Here is a 23340-nt window from a genome sequence, read left to right as displayed (position 1 = left end):
TAAGTTAATTTTGTCTAGTTGCTAATGATAGTCTAAGAGTCACTCACTTATAGTAGTTAATGTTTGAATTCAAAGTCTCCAGGAAGTATTAGTAGTGTGTAGAAATACTAACCAATTAACCGGGAAAAAAAGGACGCTATTAATTCTGTTTAGAACAGTAACGCTTAGGGAGTAGATGAAAAATGAGTCCAGTTTCAGTACCTAAGAGTTTGGTGTTTGCTCATGGGGGAGTGAATGTTTGTTAGAGCCTTCAGTTTTTCTTTCTCCTTAATGGGTGCCCCTATGTGCAATGGAGCTGCTAAGAGTATGAAACACATTTTCCTTTATTGTCCAGTGGTTTTAAGATTATTTTAGGCGGCTATATGAATTGGGTGGTAGCATGCTCTTGTCATTCTTCATTTTTTGGAAAGGTTTTGTGCTTCTGGATGTGGGTTGAATTTTTAGTGTTGGGGGAAGGAAAATTTTTGGTGGCTTGGTCTTAAAGAAATAGTTTCATTTTTTAAGAGTAAAAAGATATGGAGGTGGTGGATTTCTTTGGGCGTCATTCACTTCTGGATTCAAAGGCTGTTCTTTCTTCAGTGTAAACATGGATTGGGAAGCCAGTATCTCTTTTAATATAGTGTTCTTTTTGGCTAATGTTTTTCTTTTATTTGCTTGGTGCTTGACTGTCCTTTTTTCAGTGTAATAACTGTTGTTGGTGGGAGCTATTTAGTGGTGCATTATTAACTTATTTACTTCACTTAAAAAACATTTGACTAGAGACCTAGTTGTGTCCTTCATTCTCCATAGTTGCACAATAATAGATACTTTTTGTTCCAAGGCTGCATGAACAATATGTTTGATGTGATGTGGTAAACATCTGAAGCTGTTATTATCTTGGTCAGGTTGGTGTTGTACCTGTGGATGATTCTAAAATTACAATGAAAGGTCGTCTAGGTCCTGGAATGATGATAGCTGCTGATTTAATAAGTGGTCAGGTTTGTACTTTGTGCAGCACTTAGTTTTTTTTTTCTTTTTCGATTCTGTTGCTTTGTTTTTCCTACAGGATTTCTGTTTTGTATTTAACTGTGATGAACATTTAGTTCTAAAATGGTAGTAATGTGGATTTAGTGATAGGTCAAGTTTGTACAACATTTGGTTTTGTCTTTCCTTGGTGCTGCAATTAGATGGATTTTGGGAGTAACTGTGATGAATTTTTGTTTTCATATCCCAATTGAACTACAGCAAATAAAGGAATTGACCTAGATAAAATCATCATTGTTTAAAAAGTATGCAAATTCTTCAAAGAATGCTATTCTACAGAATAAATGATGCACAGGACGAGTAACCCTAGTCAGGTATGTCTTTATTATACAATTTTAGGAATTGTTATTATTATATTTCTATTCCCAAAAAGCTTACGCGTCATGGCTTCCATTACGCATTATGGGACACAAATTGCGATCGTTATGCTATCACGATTCAAAACAGTGATCCCAGTTAAATGTGCAGTTGCAACTTATCGGTTTAACTACTCCAATTCTTTCTTTCAAATAGTAAGAAAATGAAATTAGAACTGGCTTGTGTACAATGTGTTTCTTTATTTTTGTGTTCGGCCTAAGCATTTCATATTTTTTGTCATGAGAACACAAAAGTGTATGATGCATCTGTTTCGCAGAGTCTTGCTCTCCTATGGTCCTCATTTAGAGGACCTGTGAGGACCAAATGCATATTAGCCACAAGATTATATTAGTTTAGATCTAAAGGCTTAAAGTATTTGACACTTAATAAAGCAATACCAACTTAAAATCTATGAACCATTAGAAAACTCATTTTCTTATTTTGCTTTATTAAGGTGTCAAATAATTTAAGCCTTTGGATATAAACTATTATAATCTTGTGGCTAATATCCATTTGATTCTCACAGGTCCTCAAAATGAGGACCTTAGGAGTGCATGACTCCTGTTTCACATTTATCAAATTCTAATTTTCTTTTATTTTTCAGCTGTGGCACTCATTATCTATGCTTAAGTTGTTTTAGAGCTTATGTTAAATCTTAAGCACTTCAAATTGCAGGTTTATGAGAACACGGAAGTTAAAAAGCGTGTAGCTTTGTCAAATCCATATGGAAAGTGGCTACAGGAAAACATGCGATCGTTGAAGGCTGCGAACTTCCTTTCAGCCACAGTTGCAGAAAATGATGCAATACTAAGACGGCAACAGTGAGTCTTCTGTTTCACCGGCTATTCAGATATGGTAGAAATTTCATTGGTAATGTTGCCATGATTTTATGCTGCCATAGTGTACATGATTGATGTTCATACTTAATTTCTATCATGTGCACGCTTTTTTGCTGATAACTGTAACTGATATGTGGTATGTATAATTTATAGTTTTATTCTTGTTCTATGGGATATCATGTACTGTGGTTGAAGCATACCAATGTATTCTCATTCTCCAATACTGTTAGATATTATCTCTTCTGCTGCGGACATTTCTATTATTTTACAAGCATAAGCTCGCATGGTACCGGGGTGGGAAGAAAGGGGTGGGGTGAGGTGGTGTGTTCTGCTTGTGAAATTGTCAAGAACAAATGAATGTAGCAGTAAATATATTGTTCTTTTGGTTACTTTCTTCTTTCCAAGAAGGACACCTTTTGTCAAGGTTTGGAGCTGTTTTGTCATCTTTTTGCATTGTAAGATGTAGAGCAATTACTTAGCCGTAGGTATTTCCTTTTAAAAAGTACTAATACTGAAGGGTACACAAAATGTAGACATCGAATTTTGCTTATTCTGTTGAATTGAATATTTGTGCTAAAACCTCAGAGCAAATGTTTAGGTTTAGTTTTTATGAGCAGTAGAGAATAGGAACCAAGTGATGGTATTGAGTTTATGGCAGCGGAATGGATTAAATGATTCTTTGTGAAGCATCTTATTGGTGTCCATTTGTTCACTGATTACTTTTGATTTTATTGGGTCTATTTCATTGATGTCTCCAGTATTTTCGGTGGGCAAGGTTTTACTTTGAATATCGTTAGTACATAATTACTTTCATGAATGGGACTTAAACATTCGACACTTCTGTTGCAGGGCATTTGGCTACTCCAGTGAGGATGTACAAATGGTTATTGAGACTATGGCTTCACAAGGGAAGGAGCCAACATTTTGTATGGGTGACGATATTCCATTGGCAATATTATCTCAGAGGCCACATATGCTTTATGACTATTTCAAGCAACGGTTTGCACAGGTCTGTCACTTACAGTTTCAAGCAATGGTTTACCCTAGTCGAACTGAAGATAGTCCTTTAGTCATATTGTCATCTATTGCTTGAGGAACTTCATTAGTTCAAACTGTAAAAGTCCTGAAAAATGTAAAGGGATCATTTCTCAACCGCATCATACAAATGATTCATAATGTTATGGTCTGTATGTTCTTTCTGTAAATTTGTTGAGGATAATGAATAATTATGTATTTGATGATGTTATAGTTATTTTTTTATTTTGCAAGAATAGTTTTTTTTTTCTAATGTTAATTTCATATTTCTTTCTTTTTTCATTTCCTTCTTTGCAGGTTACAAATCCAGCCATTGATCCTCTTCGAGAAGGTTTAGTTATGTCTCTTGAAATCAACATTGGAAAGCGACAAAATATTTTGGAGGTTGGACCTGAAAATGCATCGCAGGTTTGTTAGCATGTACCACTTTGCCTCAGTTATATGTTATGGCAACTATAATGTTGTTGAAATGGAGATTTCTTGTGAATTAAAATTTGTTTTATGTTCTGGATCAGGTTATCTTGTCTAGTCCTGTTCTGAATGAAGGAGAACTTGATTTGTTGCTAAAGGATGCCAAGTTGAAACCCCAAGTTTTACCTACATTTTTTGATATCCATAAAGGGGTTGATGGTTCCTTGGAAAAGACTCTATATAGGCTTTGTGAAGCTGCTGATGAAGCTGTTCAAAATGGTTGCCAACTGCTTGTGCTTTCTGATCGGGCTGATGAGCTGGTAAGGAATCAATTTAGCTTCTTTCTGCATTCATGCAAAATTTGTTTTTCTTTGTTCAACCAGTTTTGAGCTTGATGTGACGTTGCCCTATACAGTGGGAATAAGTTGAGTAATGATTTCACTTGAAGCTTTTTTCTTAAAATGACCTTACTGTAATTTGGTAAGTCTTGCTTTGAATGTAACCAAGTAGTATGAATTAATCTATTGTCTAAAACATGGTAATCAATGTTAAAAGATTTACGACTTTTTTTCCTTTTTGTAATCAGATTGGACTTGTTCTCTGTTGATGATAGATCGTTAACAATTCACTCATGCCTTTTCTACTTTTTCTTCAGGAGGCAACTCGACCTGCAATTCCCATCCTTCTTGCTGTTGGTGCTGTTCATCAGCATCTTATTCAAAATGGCTTGAGAATGTCAGCTTCTATCATAGTAGACACTGCTCAGTGTTTTAGCACTCACCAGTTTGCCTGCTTGATTGGATATGGTGCAAGGTCATTTCTCCTTCATGAGAATTCTTTCTGAAAGAATTATCTGGTCCTTTTGCATCTTTCTTTTTTCCTGCCTTTTGTCAATAAAAATATATATAATAGTAATTTTAAATATAGTTATAGGTGTATGTACTTTAGTTATGTGTCTAATACAGAAACATTTGCTTCACCACCCTGGTAGTTTACCATACTAATCATCTTTACATTACATATTTCCTTTTAAGAGAAGTTTGACCATAAAATTAAAGCAGATCATTTACAAATATGGGAATGTTTGGATTAACCACGTTAATGACTCTTCTATATTATGAACATTACATGAGGAGGTAGTGTCTGCAGTTTAAGGATCTCCATATTCATTTGTTATGTTCATTGCATGAATTTGACTAATTGTATAGTCCTGCTTCTTAACCTTTTATCTATTTCAAAGTTCTTAACAATTTTGAATGGTCTTTCCAGTGCTATTTGTCCATACTTGGCATTAGAGACGTGTCGGCAATGGCGTCTGAGTGCTAAAACTGTAAATTTAATGCGTAATGGGAAGATGCCTACTGTAACAATTGAACAGGCTCAAAAGAATTTCTGCAAGGTCAGTACAATACAGTAGCTTTATAAGAAGTAAAGTTTGTGAGTACTAGTGAAAGCATTCTTTGTATAGTTTGATTTGTTTACTTATGGCAATTTGATTCCCTTTTAATGGATAATTAGATAATAATTTTGGCAACCCATACTTGGTTAAGTCTTGGAAGTAGCTTATTTTTCGCTTATATGTTTTTTCTTGGGGTGACTTATACATGCTAAGCATTATCCAACAACTGATCTAGAGCACTCAAGCGTTGTATTTATGGATCACCCGGTTGAAAATGTAATTAGTTAAATGAGCCATGATTGATTTTTGTTCCTGGAATTTGCGTTTATCAGTACATTTATAATGATGGACAAGGTATACCTCTTTTCCATTGCACACATTGAGGATGCTATTCTGAGAAATGGGTTGTTTTTCACTGTTTCAGGCTGTTAAAGCTGGTCTTCTTAAAATTCTTTCCAAAATGGGCATCTCGTTGCTTTCAAGGTACTGGTTTATTGTTATTTTTTTTCTATGTTTGTATCTTTCTTTCTATGGTATGAATTCTGATTTAAATTTCACTCTCTAAGTATTTTATCTTTAGTTAACTTATCTCATTCCTCGTTTTATCTCGTTAATTGACAAATCTATTTTACCTTTTTCTCGGATATAGTTATTGTGGTGCACAGATATTTGAGATCTATGGATTGGGGAAGGAGGTTGTTGATCTTGCATTTTGTGGAAGTATATCTTGTATTGGTGGATTAACTTTTGATGAGGTAAGAGTCATGGAAAACTTGAAAATGGTTGCAGATTGGACATTGCTACCACCATGCATATGAATATTTATATCTATATTCTATAAATAATTTATTTCACTTTTTGTGGTATATATATATTTTCAGATCACACTGTACTGACTTGTCCACATGTTTATACTTCTGGTTATTGAGAATTAATGCAACAAGAAAAGTAGAAAGAACAATAATGTTCTATAAGTATAATCTTAAACCTCAGTTACTATCTTTATGTACACAGGTTGCATTTACAGCTACATTTCTAAGACAAATCATTCTTCTTTCAACTTGAGAACAAGGAGACCCTTTAAAAGTGCTATCAAAAGTTAGGGGTTATGTAGATATATAAGTTTTACTTATTAAGATACACCTACTTGCCTTCCAAAGGATTTTACAGACAGTGGTAGGAATATAGCTTCCTACTATATAGTTTAATTGGAAGATAAAGATCACACAATAATTGAATCCTAAACCCTAAACCTGCTCCGCATGGAAGAGATAAAGAACACGATAGTTGAATCTGAGTGGGCAACCAATCTTAGGTTTGTTGATAATATCGTGTTTAAGAATGGGAAAAACAAGAACAAACTCCGGAAATCGAAAAACAAATATACAAGATAAATAATACCAAGAATTTACGTGGTTCGGCAATATGTGCCTACGTCCACGGGACAACAACAACAATCTTTAACTATATCAATAATGAGTACAACCAATAATCTTGCCAAATCTCTAGAACTAGGACTTGATGAAAATCCTGAAAGAACAAGAACAAGAAATAACCTCTCTTTTCTTTTCTCTCGCACACTTTACAATATTCTCTCACTCTAATCCCTTGAGTGGTATACAATTTATTGTTTTGCTCCCTCCTCAAAACTAGTACAATAGCCCCTTTATATAGACATAATAAAGGTCTTTTTATATAGGCATAATAAAGGTCTTCTTCAATAAGGATTACTAATCCTAATTGGAATCTAGTTATTTTTTTATTGAGAAGAAATTGGAATCTAGTTATGAATCATTCTCCAATTGAGAAACTAACTCCAATTGGGAAAACAACTCCAATTGATAAAACAATTTAATCCTCTGAGATTATAATTCCTTATAGACGCAGGACAACTTATCATGGGCTGGAAAAAACCCAACAATCTCCCCCTCCATATCATGAGGAAGGTATACCAAAATAGGATTGCTCCTCTTGACCAAACTCTCATTGATCGAACTTTTCATGATCAGACTCCCTCTGATCGAATTACCCATAACCAAGCTCCCCTTGATCGAACTGCTCATTAACCAAGAACCTCTTGATTAGACTTCTCTTGACCAGGCTCCCCCTGATCGCAATACCCATAGTCATTGGCAAAGGCAACTATAGACTTCTTTGCCAGAAAACATCGCTCATCTTCATCTTGGTCCAATCAGCATCAGACATACTTGCTGGCTTGCTCTTAACACCTTCAGTAAAGCATGTCCTCCTCTTGATTTCCACGTAACCCAATTACAGCAGGTTGCACCCTCCATTCTAAACCGATATCAGCCAAACCTGGCTCTGATACCACTTGTTGAGAATATCGCGTTTAAGAATGGGAAAAACAAGAACAAACTCCGGAAATCAAAACACAAATAACCAAGATAAATAACACCATGAATTTACGTGGTTCGGCAATATGTGCCTACGTCCATGGGACAGCAACAACAATCTTTCACTATATCAATAATGAGTACAACCAATAATCTTGCCAAATCTCTAGAACTAGGACTTGACGAAAAACCTGGAAGAACAAGAACAAGAAATAACCTCTCTTTTCTTTTCTCTCGCACACTTTACAATATTCTCTCACTCTAATCCCTTGAGTGGTATACAATTTATTGTTTTGCTCCCTTCTCAAAACTAGTACAATAGCCCCTTTATATAGACATAATAAAGGTCTTCTTCAATAAGGATTACTAATCCTAATTGGAATCTAGTTATGAATCCTTCTCCAATTGAGAAAACAACTCCAATTGGGAAAACAACTCCAATTGAGAAAACAACTTAATCCTCTGAGACTATAATTCCTTATAGACGTAGGACAACTTATCATGGGCTGGAAAAAACCCAACAAGGTTGCTAGGGGACTGTTGAAACTATACTGTGTTTAAAGTATCATGCTCTTCTGAACTACATATCCACTTATTTATTTATGATTATTTTTGTTTTCTTGAACAGCTTGCAAGGGAGACTTTGTCCTTCTGGGTGAAGGCTTTCTCTGAGGATACAGCTAAAAGACTTGAAAATTTTGGATTTATACAATTCAGGCCAGGAGGTAACTGTTATTATCAAAGGAGACGTTTTGACAGTGACTGGTGACCTTACTTCACTAGTGTCTAGACTATTAATAAAAGAAGTGAAAAATTTGGGTAACAAGAACTCCAGGTGGAAGTGGAGAATCTATATTCTTGCTTTAATTGTGTAAAATGCTGGCTGAGTTTGAAACATTGTGTAGTTTACTCAATTTTTTTAAACATAAATTTTCATCTTTAAGAAAAAGGTGTAAGGGCAACTTATTTCAAACTTAGCCAATGGTATAAGTTTGTGTTCCTATATTTTAAAAGCACCTTAACACTTGCTGTAATAGCTTGATGCAATAATTGTGTTCTTAAGCTTATCAATGTTTATTTCTTTATTATAAGGGGAGTATCATGGAAACAACCCAGAGATGTCAAAATTGCTCCACAAAGCTGTCCGCCAAAAAAATGAAAGTGCTTTTTCAGTTTATCAACAGCATTTAGCTAACCGACCTGTAAATGTGAGTGCTCAAGTCATTTATTTGTTTTTGTGTATTTTCAATTATTCATTGTAGAGGTTTGAACTGAAAATAGAAAATTCATTGTAGAGGTTTGAACTGAAAATAGAAAATTCATTTGATATTGACCTTTACCTTGTTAATTCAACCTTTAGGTTCTTCGTGATCTTGTTGAGTTCAAAAGTGATCGTACTCCAATTCCTGTTGGAAAAGTTGAACCTGCTGTATCCATTGTTCAACGGTTCTGCACTGGTGGGATGTCACTTGGAGCTATTTCAAGAGAAACTCACGAGGCTATTGCCATTGCAATGAATAGAATAGGTGGAAAGTCCAATTCTGGAGAAGGTGGTGAGGTAAAGCGTCCACCTTTGTTACACTTTCCATGAACAGTTTTCGTTTAATGTATTATTTTAGTCATTGGTTCATTGTTTCAGTGACGATTCTAACTTTAAAATCTAAATTGTGTGACCATCCATCAGGATCCTATTCGTTGGAAACCACTTACAGATGTCGTTGATGGATACTCTCCCACCCTTCCACATCTTAAGGGTCTTCAAAATGGAGATACTGCTACAAGTGCTATCAAGCAGGTCATTACATTGAACATTTTATTTCCTTTAATATGGACTGCCTAATGCATAATTTTAAACATCCATTGTGGCACTAGCTGCAAACAGCTTCTACTAGCTTGTTTCAATATATAGGAATATATTTCAGTATCCTCTATATAAATGTTTATTGAAATGGTAGTTGATTATGCATTTCCAATAAGCAATAAATCACTGAAAGCTTTGATATATTCAGGTTGCTTCAGGACGTTTTGGTGTCACTCCAACCTTCTTGGTCAATGCTGATCAGCTGGAAATTAAAATTGCACAAGGTGCGAAGCCCGGTGAAGGTGGCCAATTGCCTGGTAAAAAAGTCAGTGCATATATTGCGAGGTTGAGAAATTCTAAACCAGGGGTTCCACTTATATCTCCACCTCCACACCATGACATTTATTCCATAGAGGATCTTGCCCAATTGATCTATGATCTTCATCAGGTTATACTTTGATGCAAATTAGGTGTGCTTAATTTCTAACTGAGATATCACAAGATTGCTGATACAAGATACCAATGTCCATTAAATGAATAGGTGAACCCTAAAGCTAAGGTGTCAGTAAAGCTTGTGGCAGAAGCTGGAATTGGCACTGTTGCTTCTGGTGTTGCAAAGGGTAATGCTGATGTCATTCAGGTACTTATCCTAAATCCGGAATTGGCACTGAATGAGTATGTTTGCGTACTGAGCAGGATGATAATTTTGATGGCTAGCTTCTCTGTGCTTTTTATGTAGCTGTCGACGTTATGAATTTAAGTGCAAATAACTCGGAAACATTGAGACACTGTTCCGGGGACTAGACACCCTTGGGATACTGTGGAGCCAATTAGATAAGTTGAACAGAAGGTTTAGAAAATTCGAGGACGGAGTTTCTTTTAAGGAGGGTAGATTGTAATTTCCTGTATCCTTACTAGCCTTGTCGCCGTAGTGGAAAAATATGGGTACGCGCATATTTCCAGACAAACCTGTTACAGTAAGACCTACAGAAACACGTATGGGTTTGGGGAAAGGATTAATGTGAAGAGGGCTCTTTCCTATTCTATATTCTGTTTACTTCTTTGTAGATAATATTAATACTTTAAGCCATCATTGATCACTTTCTTTCCTAAGTTTTCGTGTAATCGATGTAGGAGTAGATGTTTATGAAATGGTTGTATTTATACCACTAGTGTAACAAGTTTGAGCTTTGAGTGACAAGCAACAGTTGCAATTACAGTTTGATCCTACAGTCAGTCCTTGTGTAAGGAAGGTTGAATATGCACATGGTGCAAGTGACTATTTGATTATGTAACAGTGTTTTAAAAAACTAGTTTTAAGACTCGCCTAGCTGGTTTATGGGGCGGGGCTATGAAGAAAACGGCTCTGCCCAGTGGGAGTGAGCTATAGACTAGCCTAAATGCCTCGGCGATTGCCTCAAGCGCCTAGGCTATCACCTCAGGCACGTTGGCGACCTGGGAGTTTTATTTATTTATTTATTTTTTTTAAAACACGGCCCAAACCCAAAATGATGTCATTTTGGCTAGGATTTTTATAAAATTCATGCTAATTTTATGTTTTTAACTTAGTTCTATTAGTTTATTATGACTTTATGATGTGAACTGGAGAAATAATAATAATAGTCAAATATTTGATTGTTTGGCATGCTTGCTTGATTGTTTTACAAAGTATTATATTATATATATCAAGTATTATAATAATTTTAGGTACCGTGAGGCTATCGCCTCATGCCTCAAGGCTATCCATGAAATGCCGTGGCTTCTCCTTCGCCTTTTAAAGCATTGTTATATAATTGAATGTTCTATTCTTCTGATCTCTCTCTTTTTCTGAGACAAACCTCCTTTTTAACTGGGCAGATATCAGGTCATGATGGTGGAACTGGTGCCAGTCCTATAAGTTCCATCAAGCATGCTGGTGGTCCCTGGGAACTGGGACTTACAGAAACACACCAGGTGGTTCAATGAAAGATCTAAAAGGGTGACTTCTTTTATTGGATGTCCTTTGAATATGCTTTAATTGCTTTTCTTTTTTTGTAAAATTTTGACAGACACTCATTTCAAATGGACTTAGAGAACGAGTTATTTTAAGAGTTGATGGCGGCTTTAAAAGTGGAGTCGATGTCTTAATGGCTGCAGCAATGGGTGCTGATGAATATGGATTTGGTTCTGTTGCAATGATTGCTACAGGGTGTGTTATGGCCCGCATTTGCCATACAAATAATTGTCCAGTTGGTGTAGCCAGTCAGGTATCACGGTGACTGATTTTCTTGTAATTTGTTACCAGTAATGGTACACTTGTTTTACTCCATGGCTTGGCACACCATGTTGTTTGCCATTTGGTTTGTGCTACATGTGATACAAGCATGGGGTGGGTATGAGCGATAAACATGGCAAGCAACCTTGGTAGCCATGTTATGAAAAACTAAAATTCAAAAACTGTCTGGGAAGTATGTTTAGCATTTTCCATTTTGCTGTTGTTTTGTCTTTTTCATTCTGTGGAAAATGAGGGTGCATTGTTTCATTCCCTTTTTTTCAATGATTTACAGAGAGAAGAACTGCGTGCTCGATTTCCTGGAGTCCCTGGTGATCTTGTCAATTTTTTTCTATATGTTGCTGAGGAGGTAAATTTGTCTCATTTAAATTTTATAATTCATGTATTAACAGGTTTAGTGCTTAAGTTTTATTCTTTTTCTTAATTATTGTTTTCTCAGGTAAGAGGTATGTTAGCACAGTTGGGATATGAGAAGTTAGACGATATAATTGGGCAGACAAATTTACTGAGGCCACGAGATATATCTCTAGTGAAAACTCAGCATCTTGATCTCAGTTATCTTCTCTCAGTATGTGGAATAATATATTTTTTTCCTGTCCACATGTCATATTCTTGGCATAATTCCTTTTTTTCTTATGGTATTTTCTTTTTTATTCCAGAATGTTGGGTTACCAAAATGGAGCAGTACCATAATCAGGAACCAAGATGTTCACACTAATGGACCTGTTCTGGATGATGTTTTACTAGCAGATCAAGAGGTAACACTTTTTTTTTTTTTTGAGGTAAACAGTTGGACTGATGCTTGCTTGTTTAGCTAAATGAACATGGTTTTTACTTTCTGATAACTCTCCTTAGTTTCTCTAAACCAACGGCTTTATGGGCAGATAGGTGGGTGGGAATTTAACATAGGTATTATCTGAATGTTTGAAGTACTAGATGTTCCATGTTAATAGTAAGTGAAGGAAAAGGGAAGGTCTATTTGGACATAGTTATGATCACAGGGCATCTGGTATTTCATTTACGTCCAGTCCACTGCTTTTAGTTATGGTTATACCATTAAATATAATGTTTAGGCTGGTGTTAATGTTTTCTTTTTTTAGGTATACATTTTACTTGCATATAATCCATCCTTTATAACGACCAATTTTAGAATTTGAAGAGCCCTCATTAAACTTGAATAACATGTTCACTTCTTTGGTGTTAATTACACTTAACACCCCCTGAGGTTTATCGAATTTTCACAAAACCCCCTCACTTTGAGACATTACACTAACAGCCCTTCGGGTTTTAATTCTCTTTCATATAACCCCTTGAGTAAAAAATCTCCATATATTTACTAATTTACCCTTATAATTAAAAAAACCTCAAAATTTTATTGAATAAGAAAATATTAATAAACATGCAAAAAACTGATATCAACGTAAAATATAGGCAAAAAGAAATTAAGGAAAAAAAATTTAATTATTACTTTGAAAAAATATTTTATTTAAAAAAAAGAAGAAGCTGTTCATTTCTTCTTCCCCTCCCACGTCCCACCTCCATTCCATCTCCTCCTCCTTTCTCCATCATCACCATCCATTCAAACTTTTGGCAACCACTTGTCTCCGACCCTAGCTAACATTTTCATCTTCTTCCCATCGGAACCACCTCCATCACCCACCCATCACAGCCACCTAGCTACCTTTCACCCCCACAATCCGCAAATGTATACCTGATCCAGCAACATAAAGGGCCTGTAGTGGTGGAGATGAAATCTGGAAGCCATGGCAGAACCCCAACCCGCTTCCTGAAAATTGCATTCCCAGCAGCAGCACCACCAAAACGCAAGTCCCCAAGTCCCCAAAATCCCCACCATCTTCCACTGCCACCGCCATTTCCACCTCAACCTGATTTTGGTACCAAATTATTATTTTATTAGACAGAGATCGATTTTTGGTTTGTTCAAACTTTGAATTGGTGGTGGTGATGGAGAAAGAAGGAGAAGATGGAGGTGGTTGCTCGAGTGGGAGGGGAAGAAGAAGATGAACAGTTTATTTATTTATTTTAAAAATAAAATATTTCTCCTACCCCCTCTGAGGAATCAATTCCTTTTGAAACTATATGCCATCTTTTTTTTTTTACCAGGCGTCTGCTTATACCTTTTTCTTTGTTCTTTCGCACCTTGTTCAAATCATCATTCCATCATTTCCTGGTTCGTTGTTTGCAAAGTAATATTTAATTTTTTTTTTCTTGATTTTTTTTTTGTCCACATGGTCATCTTCTTGTTAATTTTAAATGTTTAATGTTTTATATCTTTTTTATATATAATTATAAAGTTTTTCTTTATTAGTTTCAAGTATTCAATAAGGGTAAATTAGTAAATTTATAAACAAATTTTTGACTCATGGGGTTATATGAAACGAATTTAAAACCTGAGGGGGTGTTAGTGTAATGTCTCAGACGTGGGGGCTTTGTGAAATCTCAATAAACCTCGGGATGTTAGTGTAAATAACCCATTAAAAATTGGGTATATTTTGCACTAAATGTTCAAAATTCTTGTAGCTGTAAAAAGCTGCCTATTCACTTGTGTTCTTTAAAACAATTGCACCAGTTGGTGCTTTTTATAGATAACAAGTTTGTATGGTGAAAAATGTTTCATATGCTGCACCATGATTTTGTATGTTGGAAACTGTTGCATATTTTCTGCAGCAGCTGAGCGGGAACCAAGATGTTCCACTGAAAATTTTGGTGGTAATTTCAGACATTTCAAGGAAATTGAGATACAAACCTTCAGTTTTCCCATGAAACTGTTTCTTGTTGATATTTCGGTGGCAAGGTTGAAATATGTTCCAAAGTGTCTGCCAATATGCTATCGGCCAATATTTTGTCACCAGATATATCTGATGACATGTTGATGCTGACTGCGTACTTCCCTTTTAGTAGAATTTCTAAGAACAAACCAGAGAGTTTCCAGTTTACCAAAAACAAAAAAAAAAAACCCGGAGTTTTTCCAGTTTCAGTGGTTCATTGTATGTTTGTTTTGGATGACATTGTTAAAGATATTTTAGTAGAAGCTGCGTGTATTCACAATAGGTTACAGACAAAATGACTTGCTATAGAAGCTAGAATTGATTATTCCATGAAAAGCAGGATTGTAAAAGAAGATTACAATGGACTTATTCAAACATGTAATTTATGCTGTAGTGAAATTGTTTCTGCAGGCCCTACAGTTTTTGTAGGATGGAATTTGGTATTAAAGTGATACTAAAAGATGAGTTGTTAAACATTAGAATTTAGTAATCTACCAATGAGGGAACAAGAGTATTTTGTGCTTTTATGTTAGTTAGCAACCAATCATTTGTTTGAACTTATTCAAATATGCAGTAGTTCTTTCAATGTTTCTATGCCATCCTTTCTTATAGTTAATTAGTAATTACGCAGATGGTATTATCTAGTAATCTACCACATGTGTAATCTGAAATTCAAGAAAACTACTTCTAAAAGTAAAATTATCTTGATGATCGAGAAAAAAGAATTAGAGTGCTTATAGAATTAATTCGTGCTTTGAATCAAGAGAAACAAGTTATTCTTGAAGTGGATCCTTTAAAACTCCCGCAGCTGAGGTAACACACTGTGATAAATGACTCTACTAACTTCCAATGAAAAATCATTAGAATTTTCTCTAAGGCAACCTATCCGGCACCATTTGTTGTGTTAAAGGCTGTACTCTCAGAATATGAAAAGGATTTCTTTCTTCTGCCATTTTACGTGAAAATTTTTCCTGTCACAAAATTTGAGGAAATACGATTTGTGTGTGTACAGATATCCGATGCAATTGAGAATGAAAAGGTGGTCCACAAGACCATAAAGATATACAATGTTGACCGTGCAGTTTGTGGACGTATAGCAGGCGTGGTTGCCAAAAAATATGGTGACACTGGTTTTGCTGGGCAGCTAAACATAACGTAAGATGTGCCATTGTCATAACTTATATAGATACTGTCTGGACTCGGGGGTCTGCACAGCCCATCTGTTTTTAGATCAAAGCTAACTAGTCTACTTCATTGTATTCAGTTTTCAAGGGAGTGCTGGGCAGTCATTTGGGTGCTTCTTGACTCCTGGGATGAACATTCAACTTGTTGGAGAGGCAAATGATTATGTCGGGAAGGTATCTCTCTGAATGCAAGATCTCAAAGTTTTAAGTAAACTTCATTTATGTTGGTTAGTTGAACATTTTTCATTGCTATTAATCAGTCAAGTAGAGGATTTTCCATGTTAACTATAATTTGTTAGCTTAGCGGTTGGTTATCATTATATAGACTTGGCCCGTGAAACTAAAGAAAAGTTGTCACTGAAAGCAAATCTTGTTCAAAACCTGCATTTTGTCCTAGGAACCACATTTTTTCTTTTGGGTTTTATTATGTATAGAACTAAATAAATCATAAAATTTAGTTCTATTGAACTTGGATAATTTCATTCCTACTACTGGCAAACTATTTTCTCTGGTCTAAATTTGAGCAATTACTGAATACTTCAATTAGTTTTACTCATGAGAATCTGATATTGGTAATTATTTCTTCAAGAGTATTTCCGGCGGAGAATTGGTTGTGACTCCAGTTGAGAATACTGGGTTTTGCCCGGAGGACGCAACAATTGTAGGGAATACCTGCTTGTATGGAGCCACTGGGGGTCAAATCTTCATTAGAGGGAAAGCTGGGGAACGATTTGCTGTCAGAAACTCACTTGCGCAAGCAGTGGTTGAAGGAACTGGAGACCACTGTCTTGAATATATGACTGGCGGTTGTGTGGTGGTACTTGGAAAGTGAGTAGTATCTCTTACATAGCTTTTTATTGTTACATAAAGATAGGCACTATACAGAGTTAACGCCAAGCTACTTCTATTTGAATTGTGCAGAGTCGGTAGAAATGTTGCTGCTGGAATGACTGGAGGTTTGGCATACATCCTTGATGAGGACGATACTTTCATCCCCAAGGTTTGTAATGATGCCCCTTTTCTTTTCAGTTTGGTCGGCTGTCCTCTACCTTCTTACTTGTTCCTACTGTTCAGACTTCTACCATCTTTACATTTATTTACTTGCTTTAGCTTCATCAAGTTATTGTAAAACTGTGAACAGGTAAATAGGGAGATCGTCAAAATCCAAAGAGTGAATGCTCCTGTGGGGCAGATGCAGCTAAAGAGCCTTATCAAAGCCCATGTTGTAAGTGCGATGAATAAAAACTGTATGAGAATGCATCTAAAGATGCATGCTTTGTTATCGTTTGGACTACTGAAATTCCTACTTTTCTGCTATTCCATTTGTATCCGTAATTCTATGTAACGTTCATGTCCCAATTCCAACACTCAACAGACGTTTTCCTAATTTCATTGATGTTTTGGTTCAAGGAAAAAACTGGAAGCGGCAAGGGCGCAGCTATCCTGAAGGAGTGGGACAAATATTTACCACTCTTTTGGCAGCTGGTTCCACCTAGTGAAGAAGACACCCCAGAGGCATGTGCAGATTATGAGCAAACAGCTGCAGGTGCGGTGACTTTGCAGTCCGCGTAGAGCAATACTGGCACACTGGTATGAAGCCAATATAAAAAACCGAAAAGTTTCCGACCTACCTTGTATAGATTGTTATACAGGAACGCTGCGGACGAAGGGCTACAAATAGAAAAACGTCATTTCCTGGAGTCTTAAGAACCTGATGATGACATTCTTTCCGCTAGTGCAGTTGTATAGCTAGTGATTATGGGAGAAATTGTTAATTCCAGCTTGTTCGTATAGTTCTAGTCTTGATAAAGCTGCTTCTGCTGTTGATAATAAAGCTGCTTCTGCTGTTGATAATAAAGCTACTTGTGCTGTTGATATTGCTATCTATTTCAGAGTTTGTAGTTAAGAGTTCCGTCGCTCTTGTGAAAGCTTCGATGACAGTGCATTACTTCAGTCCCGTTCCTCGCTTTCTAGTAATCAATGAAATGAATTTACCTTCAGTCCCGTTCCTGTTGCATTTATTCGGAAGTGGTTTACAATTATGAATCCATGTCTTTCTTGCTCATGTTCACTTAAACGATGAAATTGTTTCCAAAGTTTAGACTCTGGTTTTTTGTTTTCAAGTTTTTACCCGTTAAGAGGTGGAGGACATGTGAAGTAAATACAAACGATATTGGGAAGGGAAATTTTTAACTCTGAGATGTAATGGTTTAAAGTGAAATGCTCTTAACCATTGCTATGGTTAGGGTTTGGAAGAAGGGGAGCCGAGAAGTTGTCGGAGTTGTGGGTGCAAGGTTCTAAACGAGGAGGAGCGTCTATTGCTGGTTGAAAACCCTAATAATTGGATTCACCTTTACTAACATTAACATTAACAAGGGTAAGCAAGTGGCTATTTGCCACAGTAATGAAAAATGAGTTGAGCATTTGCATGATGACATTAGTTCGAAATTCGTCGGTAGCTAATCTAATATTTAATTGAACAAAAATATGTCGTTTGATCAAAAAAAAAAAAAAAAAAAAAAAAAAAAACAAGGGTAATCGCATGTAACTACAAAAACCTACAATTGAATCACACACAAGAAACTCAGTTGACAATCTATCTAAACTGAGTAATAAGGACTAGTGATTTGGTGAATAACAACAGATTAATCGCTTGAGATTTAATAAGCAAAACATAATGTTCAGAATCACTAGCATGGACCCTTTTTGTGACTTTTTTTGGTAAACAACGGGGTTAAAGGTCAAACAAAGAGAAAATAAAGCAAAACAACTGGACGTCTAGAGATTCCAGCTGTGTTCGGCACCAGGAAACGTCAGTAAGAGCCAGGAGCTTGATCAAAATAAATTAACAAAACTTGCAAAGAAAATACCTGCATAGCTAGCTAAATCATAAAATACACAAAAACACATAGTTTCAACAGCTTTGGCTAGATAAAAACATGTTAGAAGTGCCTTATGATTTGCTATAATACTAATTTAGAGTTGCTGAGTGATTTCTTGAAATTCCCTTTGGGATGGAAGTATTCACCATATAAATTAGAATTCTGATTTTTCATAACAATCATTTAGAACAGTATTAAATAATCCGTTTTGTTGGATATTCAATCATTCTCAAAAGATTAAATCAGGCAGAAGAGTATGTCATTATTAATATTGAACATTAGAGTTTTCGAAAGAGAAAACATGATTATTCAATTATTGGACAGGGACCAAAATGATCAATTAGTAATATGATACCACTTTCCAATTTTTGTCTCAAAAGACAATGTTCATCATAATCATAATTCATGACGAAACAAAATTTTGAGCAAAAAAACCAATACATCTTTTCAACCAAAATTTAATCAGTGTTGCTTAATAAAAATTAGTATTGAGAATTTGCATAAAATAAGAACAAATAAGAGAAAATAAGCATGCCAAATAATTGATACCATTAGATGTGCACAAATCACTGAAAACAATATTTCAGAACATAACTAGTCTTCGAAATTCCCAAAAAAAAAAAAAAAAAAAAAAAAATCCAGCAGTACTACTGTATTTTGCAAATTCACTCAAAAATCAATTCTCTTTAGATTGTCATGAAAATTTTTAGGTACGAACTAGACACATATGGCTACTATTTCAAAAAATTTCATGACTTTTAAAATTTTACAAGTGACCCAAAAATTGAATCTATACTAAAATTGGAAAAACACTGATTCACTGTTCATAAGAACAGTGTACTCCCTATTTTGCCCCTGATAAGTTTGTTTTAGTACATTTCTGCCACTTTACCAGAAAATATATATACAGTTTATTCTTTCTTTTCTTTTTCGTCTTCTCCCTTCTGGCCGTTTCTTCTCCCTCCTCTCCGCGACTCACCACTTTGGTCGGCGACGAGTTCGTCGTTTCCGGCAACTACAAGCCAACAAACCACCGGAAAGAAACCCTCTCCTTACATTCAATATAACCCTTAAATCTATTTCTAAAAATTCTCATCCATTTTTATTTATTAAGTTGGTGCCCAAGGCGAACCGTTTCCGGCTGAACGCCGACGAATTGGACCTCACCGTTACAACCAATCGTCTACCCTTCATCTCAGAAATCAAAATCACCCGTTGCATGCCTCGATTCATTACGGTTTAAGGTGAATCAAAGGTAAAGCTTAAATTTTCATACAAAGTTTGTATTTTTCTTGATCAGAATTTGGGCTTTTTTATCCTTTTACTGAATAGTTGTTAAGAAATATTAGAATTATTAATTGTTTTGGTTTCTTTTGAATTTGTTCTTATTTTATTTTGAACCCTTGAATTTGTTTTTTATTTTTCTATTAACTGAGGATGAAATTTATTCTTATTTTTCTATTAATTGAGGATGAAATTTAGTCTTTCTTAACAGTTTTTTACTGTAGATTCTAAGTCCTCAACGCCCAGTTACGTAGCCTGCTCGATTCCAATTCTTATTTAAGGGTATGATGCAAAACCCATAATTTCTTGGTCAGTTGGCTTCTACTGAGACTATGCAGGAATACTTATTCGGGGTTTCTAATCTTTGCTTACAGTTTGAACAAAAAATTAAAAATTAAAAAAATCTTTGCTTACAGAGAGTTGATGACTAGGCAGTGATTTCTATTGAGCACCAGTTATTTGCACCCCTTTCTCCCTCCTTCCATAATTGAAGTGCTTTTGACTTTCGGAAGTAATGATTTACAAGATAAAATTGTTGATTTTGTTTCATCCATTTGTGTTTCCTTTTTCAAAAATTAAGATAGAAAGGGAATGCTATGGTAATTTGGGGTTTTCGTTTTGATATTCATATGTGTATAAAAGGGTTTAATAGATATCGTTTCTGTGTGTAGGTGGTACTCGGAGAAGTTTGTGAAGGGCCAATGGGAAAAGGGGATTGCATTTCAGATTGGCAGAAATACAAAGCCTGCCTCTATGTGAGTTTCCAATCTTAAATTTTCTTCCAAATCACAATTTATATGATTAATTTGCTTATTCCTTTTTCTGGGATTTGAGTTTTTATCTCCTGATTATTTTTTGCAGAGATTGTATTAATTTTCCTTTGACTAGGAATTTGGGGTTTCTCAGGTATAATGTTATCAAACTTTATTTTCTAATTTTCTGATTTTGGGGTTTTGCAGGGAGTGATATATACTAATTTTTTGGGATTTTTGGTCCTTGCAGAGTTTTCATTCGCCGGACAATGATAGGCGAATCACCATAAGAAGCAGCAATTCTGTTGCAAACTGAATCCGGGATGACTAACCTAGAGTCTGTAAGTTTCCGAACTTAAATTGTATTTTCTCTCTCTTTCTGCCCTTCAGAAGGGTTTTGGTTTTTCGCTTTCCTATACTTATTTATCTGAAAGCACCTTAATTTTGTGTTTAATTTGTGTTTTTGTGTTATGAATTCTAAATTTTGCATTTAATTTGGGTTTGGGTTTTGAATTTTGAATTTTAGCATGATTATGCTATAATTTACTAGGATCTGTTTTTTTGAATTGTTGATTACTGAGAAGAGTGAGTATATTGTGAAGGAGAAATGATACATATATTTTTTTTTACTATAATTTTGGTTTCGATGATAAAATTTGGATTTGCCCATTTGGGGATTTTCCAGTTTAGAACCTAGGAAACAAGTAGCAGATGCAGAGGCACTGTTGGGCAAAACTAACAAATTGTGGACCTCTGTTAAGTCACAGTCCAGTGACGGGATTAGCCTGTCCGACTTTGTTACTGCTTTGCTTAATAATTTTAGCCAACCGAAAGGAAAGGATGACCATGTCTCGGTTTATTGGAAGGAAATTGGGTGTGCTGTTTTGCCTATTTTCAAGAGCGCTGATGAGTGTTGCACTATGCGAGTTATTTGTTTCCAGTGTTCGAATGCATTCATTTATTCACTCTCAAATTGCATACGATAAAGCAGATGAAAAATAGGGGAATAAGGATTTTATATGTACCTTCAGGATGACATATAAACTGTGTCTTAGCTTTACTTATGTGTCCCCATTTGTTTTCTCATATGTTGTACTACTGTTTCGAATTAAATTTAACAAACCATCCCCCGCACTAACAACTCTATTTTTCAAAATTTGTAGCAACCAATTGAAAACTCTTGCAGAGGAAGACTCAGAAAAGAAAACCCCTCTACATAATGAAGATAGAGATGAGCTCGAGAATAATGTAGGAAAATCTACATCCCAGTAACATGTTCATAATCGATGGACAATATTTCGAGCGATGAGCGGTTGAATAATTCCAATCTTTTGATCTGTGTAACATGGTGCTAAGTTAGCCTCCTCAAACAGTAGATATGTATATATGTAAATGGCACAAGACTTACTATAACATGAAAAGCAGCATATAAAGTATGTTATAAATGTAAACAACACCGTAAATAGTATCAGCTTTTGTAATTGACACTAAAAAATATCATCTTTATGTGTAAACATATTATATATAAATATTACCACCTTAAACTGTCTTAAAACCCGCAGCATCGCGCGGGGTTCAATTGCGCGCGGGGTTCAATTGCTAGTGAATTCGAAAAGTGAGCTGCAGAAACTGCAGAAATTGTGTACAGTCCCGAGATTAAAAATTCACCAATAATTCATTTTGCAGCCAATACTTGTGAAGATTTTCAAATTTGAAATAGACATCTCATTGTATATCATACTAAAATTTCACAAATTTAGGACTTGCATATGTATATCAAAATAATATCACTAACAGACTATACTATTGCAGAAGTATTTAGAATTCCAGCAGCGTGGTATCGCCTTTAATATTTTACCATGAATTTATTTGATGTCCAAAAAACGTGAAAAAAATTGCAGTATATACAATCTATTCTAAAATACAACAAAACAGAATTTCATAAGGTTTGGAGTTAGGGAAGTCTCTATAAAAAATAGGAAGTCTATTAGGTCCAGGTTAGCCCCAGTTTGGGGTTGAGATGATTTTAAAAAAAGCTCATATGAAAAAAAGCTGAGAGTGTTTTTGGTGTTTGGTAAACTTAAAAAAAAGGGCTTATTTTGGAAGCTGCTGTGAGAATAAGCTGAAATCAAAGGAAAAAGCTGAAGCTGCAATTTGTAGCTTTGGAAAACTGGCTTTTTTTCAAAGCACATAGAACTACAGTGCCCCTTTAATGAAAAGATCCACTATCAGACTGCTTTTTTTTCCAAAAGCAGTTTTACAAAAAAGTTTACCAAACACTCTGCTGATTTATTTCACAGCCGCTTATTCTCACAGCACAGCCGCTTATTCTCACTGCAGTTTTTTTTCAAAGCACAGCAATACCAAACCAGCACAGCCGCTTAGTGACATGAATGGTTTTCCTTTTCATGTGAGCTTCTTGCCTTTCAACATATCATATTTCTGACTTGTAAATACTTTTATTGATTTCTCACTCAAAAATTTATGTTAACAGAGAGTACTTAAGTGGAGCAAAACACATTAAATCTAAGTTGAATCCTCTAAACTACAAGCAAGACGTCATATGAATAATCAACATAGTATTAGTGTCCTAGTCTACGTAAATCATAACGTGTCATAAGTATTCATAATTTGTCATAGGTAATCAATCATATCAAACATGTACTTAAAGCAAACAAGAGAATGCAAAAGACTTGCTTGTAAACGGCGCTTACACGAATGTCAAATTTTTCAAAATAACTAGTCTATCAGAATTGAAAGACTTGGGATTCAAAAATATTTTAATTCTTTTAAGTATATGCAGTATAAGTTCAACGCAAACGTATATGGTATAAGTTGAACGTAAAACACAAAAGGCCTATTCAAAAAGGTTCCTTCAACCAGATTTATTCAATCATGCAATCTTAAGCCAATACATATAGTCAAAATGCAATAAGCTTAAAGTCATGATGCAATCCT

General features: G+C 35.3%; 1 protein-coding gene and 1 long non-coding RNA gene across 2 annotated transcripts in view; both read left to right on the top strand.

The window, feature by feature from the left end:
• Nucleotides 1-17464, top strand: part of LOC114820893 (ferredoxin-dependent glutamate synthase 1, chloroplastic/mitochondrial) — a 28112-nt gene extending 10648 nt beyond the window's left edge. Inside the window, exons 8-33 of the mRNA XM_070811976.1 lie at nt 885-977; nt 2056-2201; nt 3069-3228; nt 3552-3662; nt 3770-3985; nt 4321-4478; nt 4935-5064; nt 5489-5547; nt 5714-5819; nt 8047-8143; nt 8511-8626; nt 8779-8976; nt 9103-9213; nt 9428-9667; nt 9761-9859; nt 11077-11172; nt 11268-11465; nt 11766-11840; nt 11931-12059; nt 12151-12249; nt 15293-15435; nt 15545-15638; nt 16054-16292; nt 16386-16464; nt 16606-16689; nt 16875-17464. Of these exons, the coding sequence (XP_070668077.1) occupies nt 885-977; nt 2056-2201; nt 3069-3228; nt 3552-3662; nt 3770-3985; nt 4321-4478; nt 4935-5064; nt 5489-5547; nt 5714-5819; nt 8047-8143; nt 8511-8626; nt 8779-8976; nt 9103-9213; nt 9428-9667; nt 9761-9859; nt 11077-11172; nt 11268-11465; nt 11766-11840; nt 11931-12059; nt 12151-12249; nt 15293-15435; nt 15545-15638; nt 16054-16292; nt 16386-16464; nt 16606-16689; nt 16875-17036 (3438 nt within the window). The 3' untranslated portion in view covers nt 17037-17464. The remainder of the gene's footprint in view (nt 1-884; nt 978-2055; nt 2202-3068; nt 3229-3551; nt 3663-3769; nt 3986-4320; nt 4479-4934; nt 5065-5488; nt 5548-5713; nt 5820-8046; nt 8144-8510; nt 8627-8778; nt 8977-9102; nt 9214-9427; nt 9668-9760; nt 9860-11076; nt 11173-11267; nt 11466-11765; nt 11841-11930; nt 12060-12150; nt 12250-15292; nt 15436-15544; nt 15639-16053; nt 16293-16385; nt 16465-16605; nt 16690-16874) is intronic.
• A 1803-nt stretch (nt 17465-19267) lies between these two features.
• On the top strand, nt 19268-21926 carry LOC108174595 (uncharacterized). The gene is made up of 5 exons (XR_003768620.2): nt 19268-19601; nt 20302-20385; nt 20492-20536; nt 20633-20723; nt 21546-21926. It is a non-coding gene; the product is annotated as an uncharacterized lncRNA (long non-coding RNA).
• The last annotated feature ends 1414 nt before the right edge of the window (nt 21927-23340 follow it).

The sequence above is a fragment of the Malus domestica genome, chromosome 14 (assembly GCF_042453785.1).
Source record: "Malus domestica chromosome 14, GDT2T_hap1".
In the NCBI taxonomy this organism is placed as follows: domain Eukaryota; kingdom Viridiplantae; phylum Streptophyta; class Magnoliopsida; order Rosales; family Rosaceae; genus Malus; species Malus domestica.
This window is presented reverse-complemented; position numbering and strand designations above follow the sequence as displayed.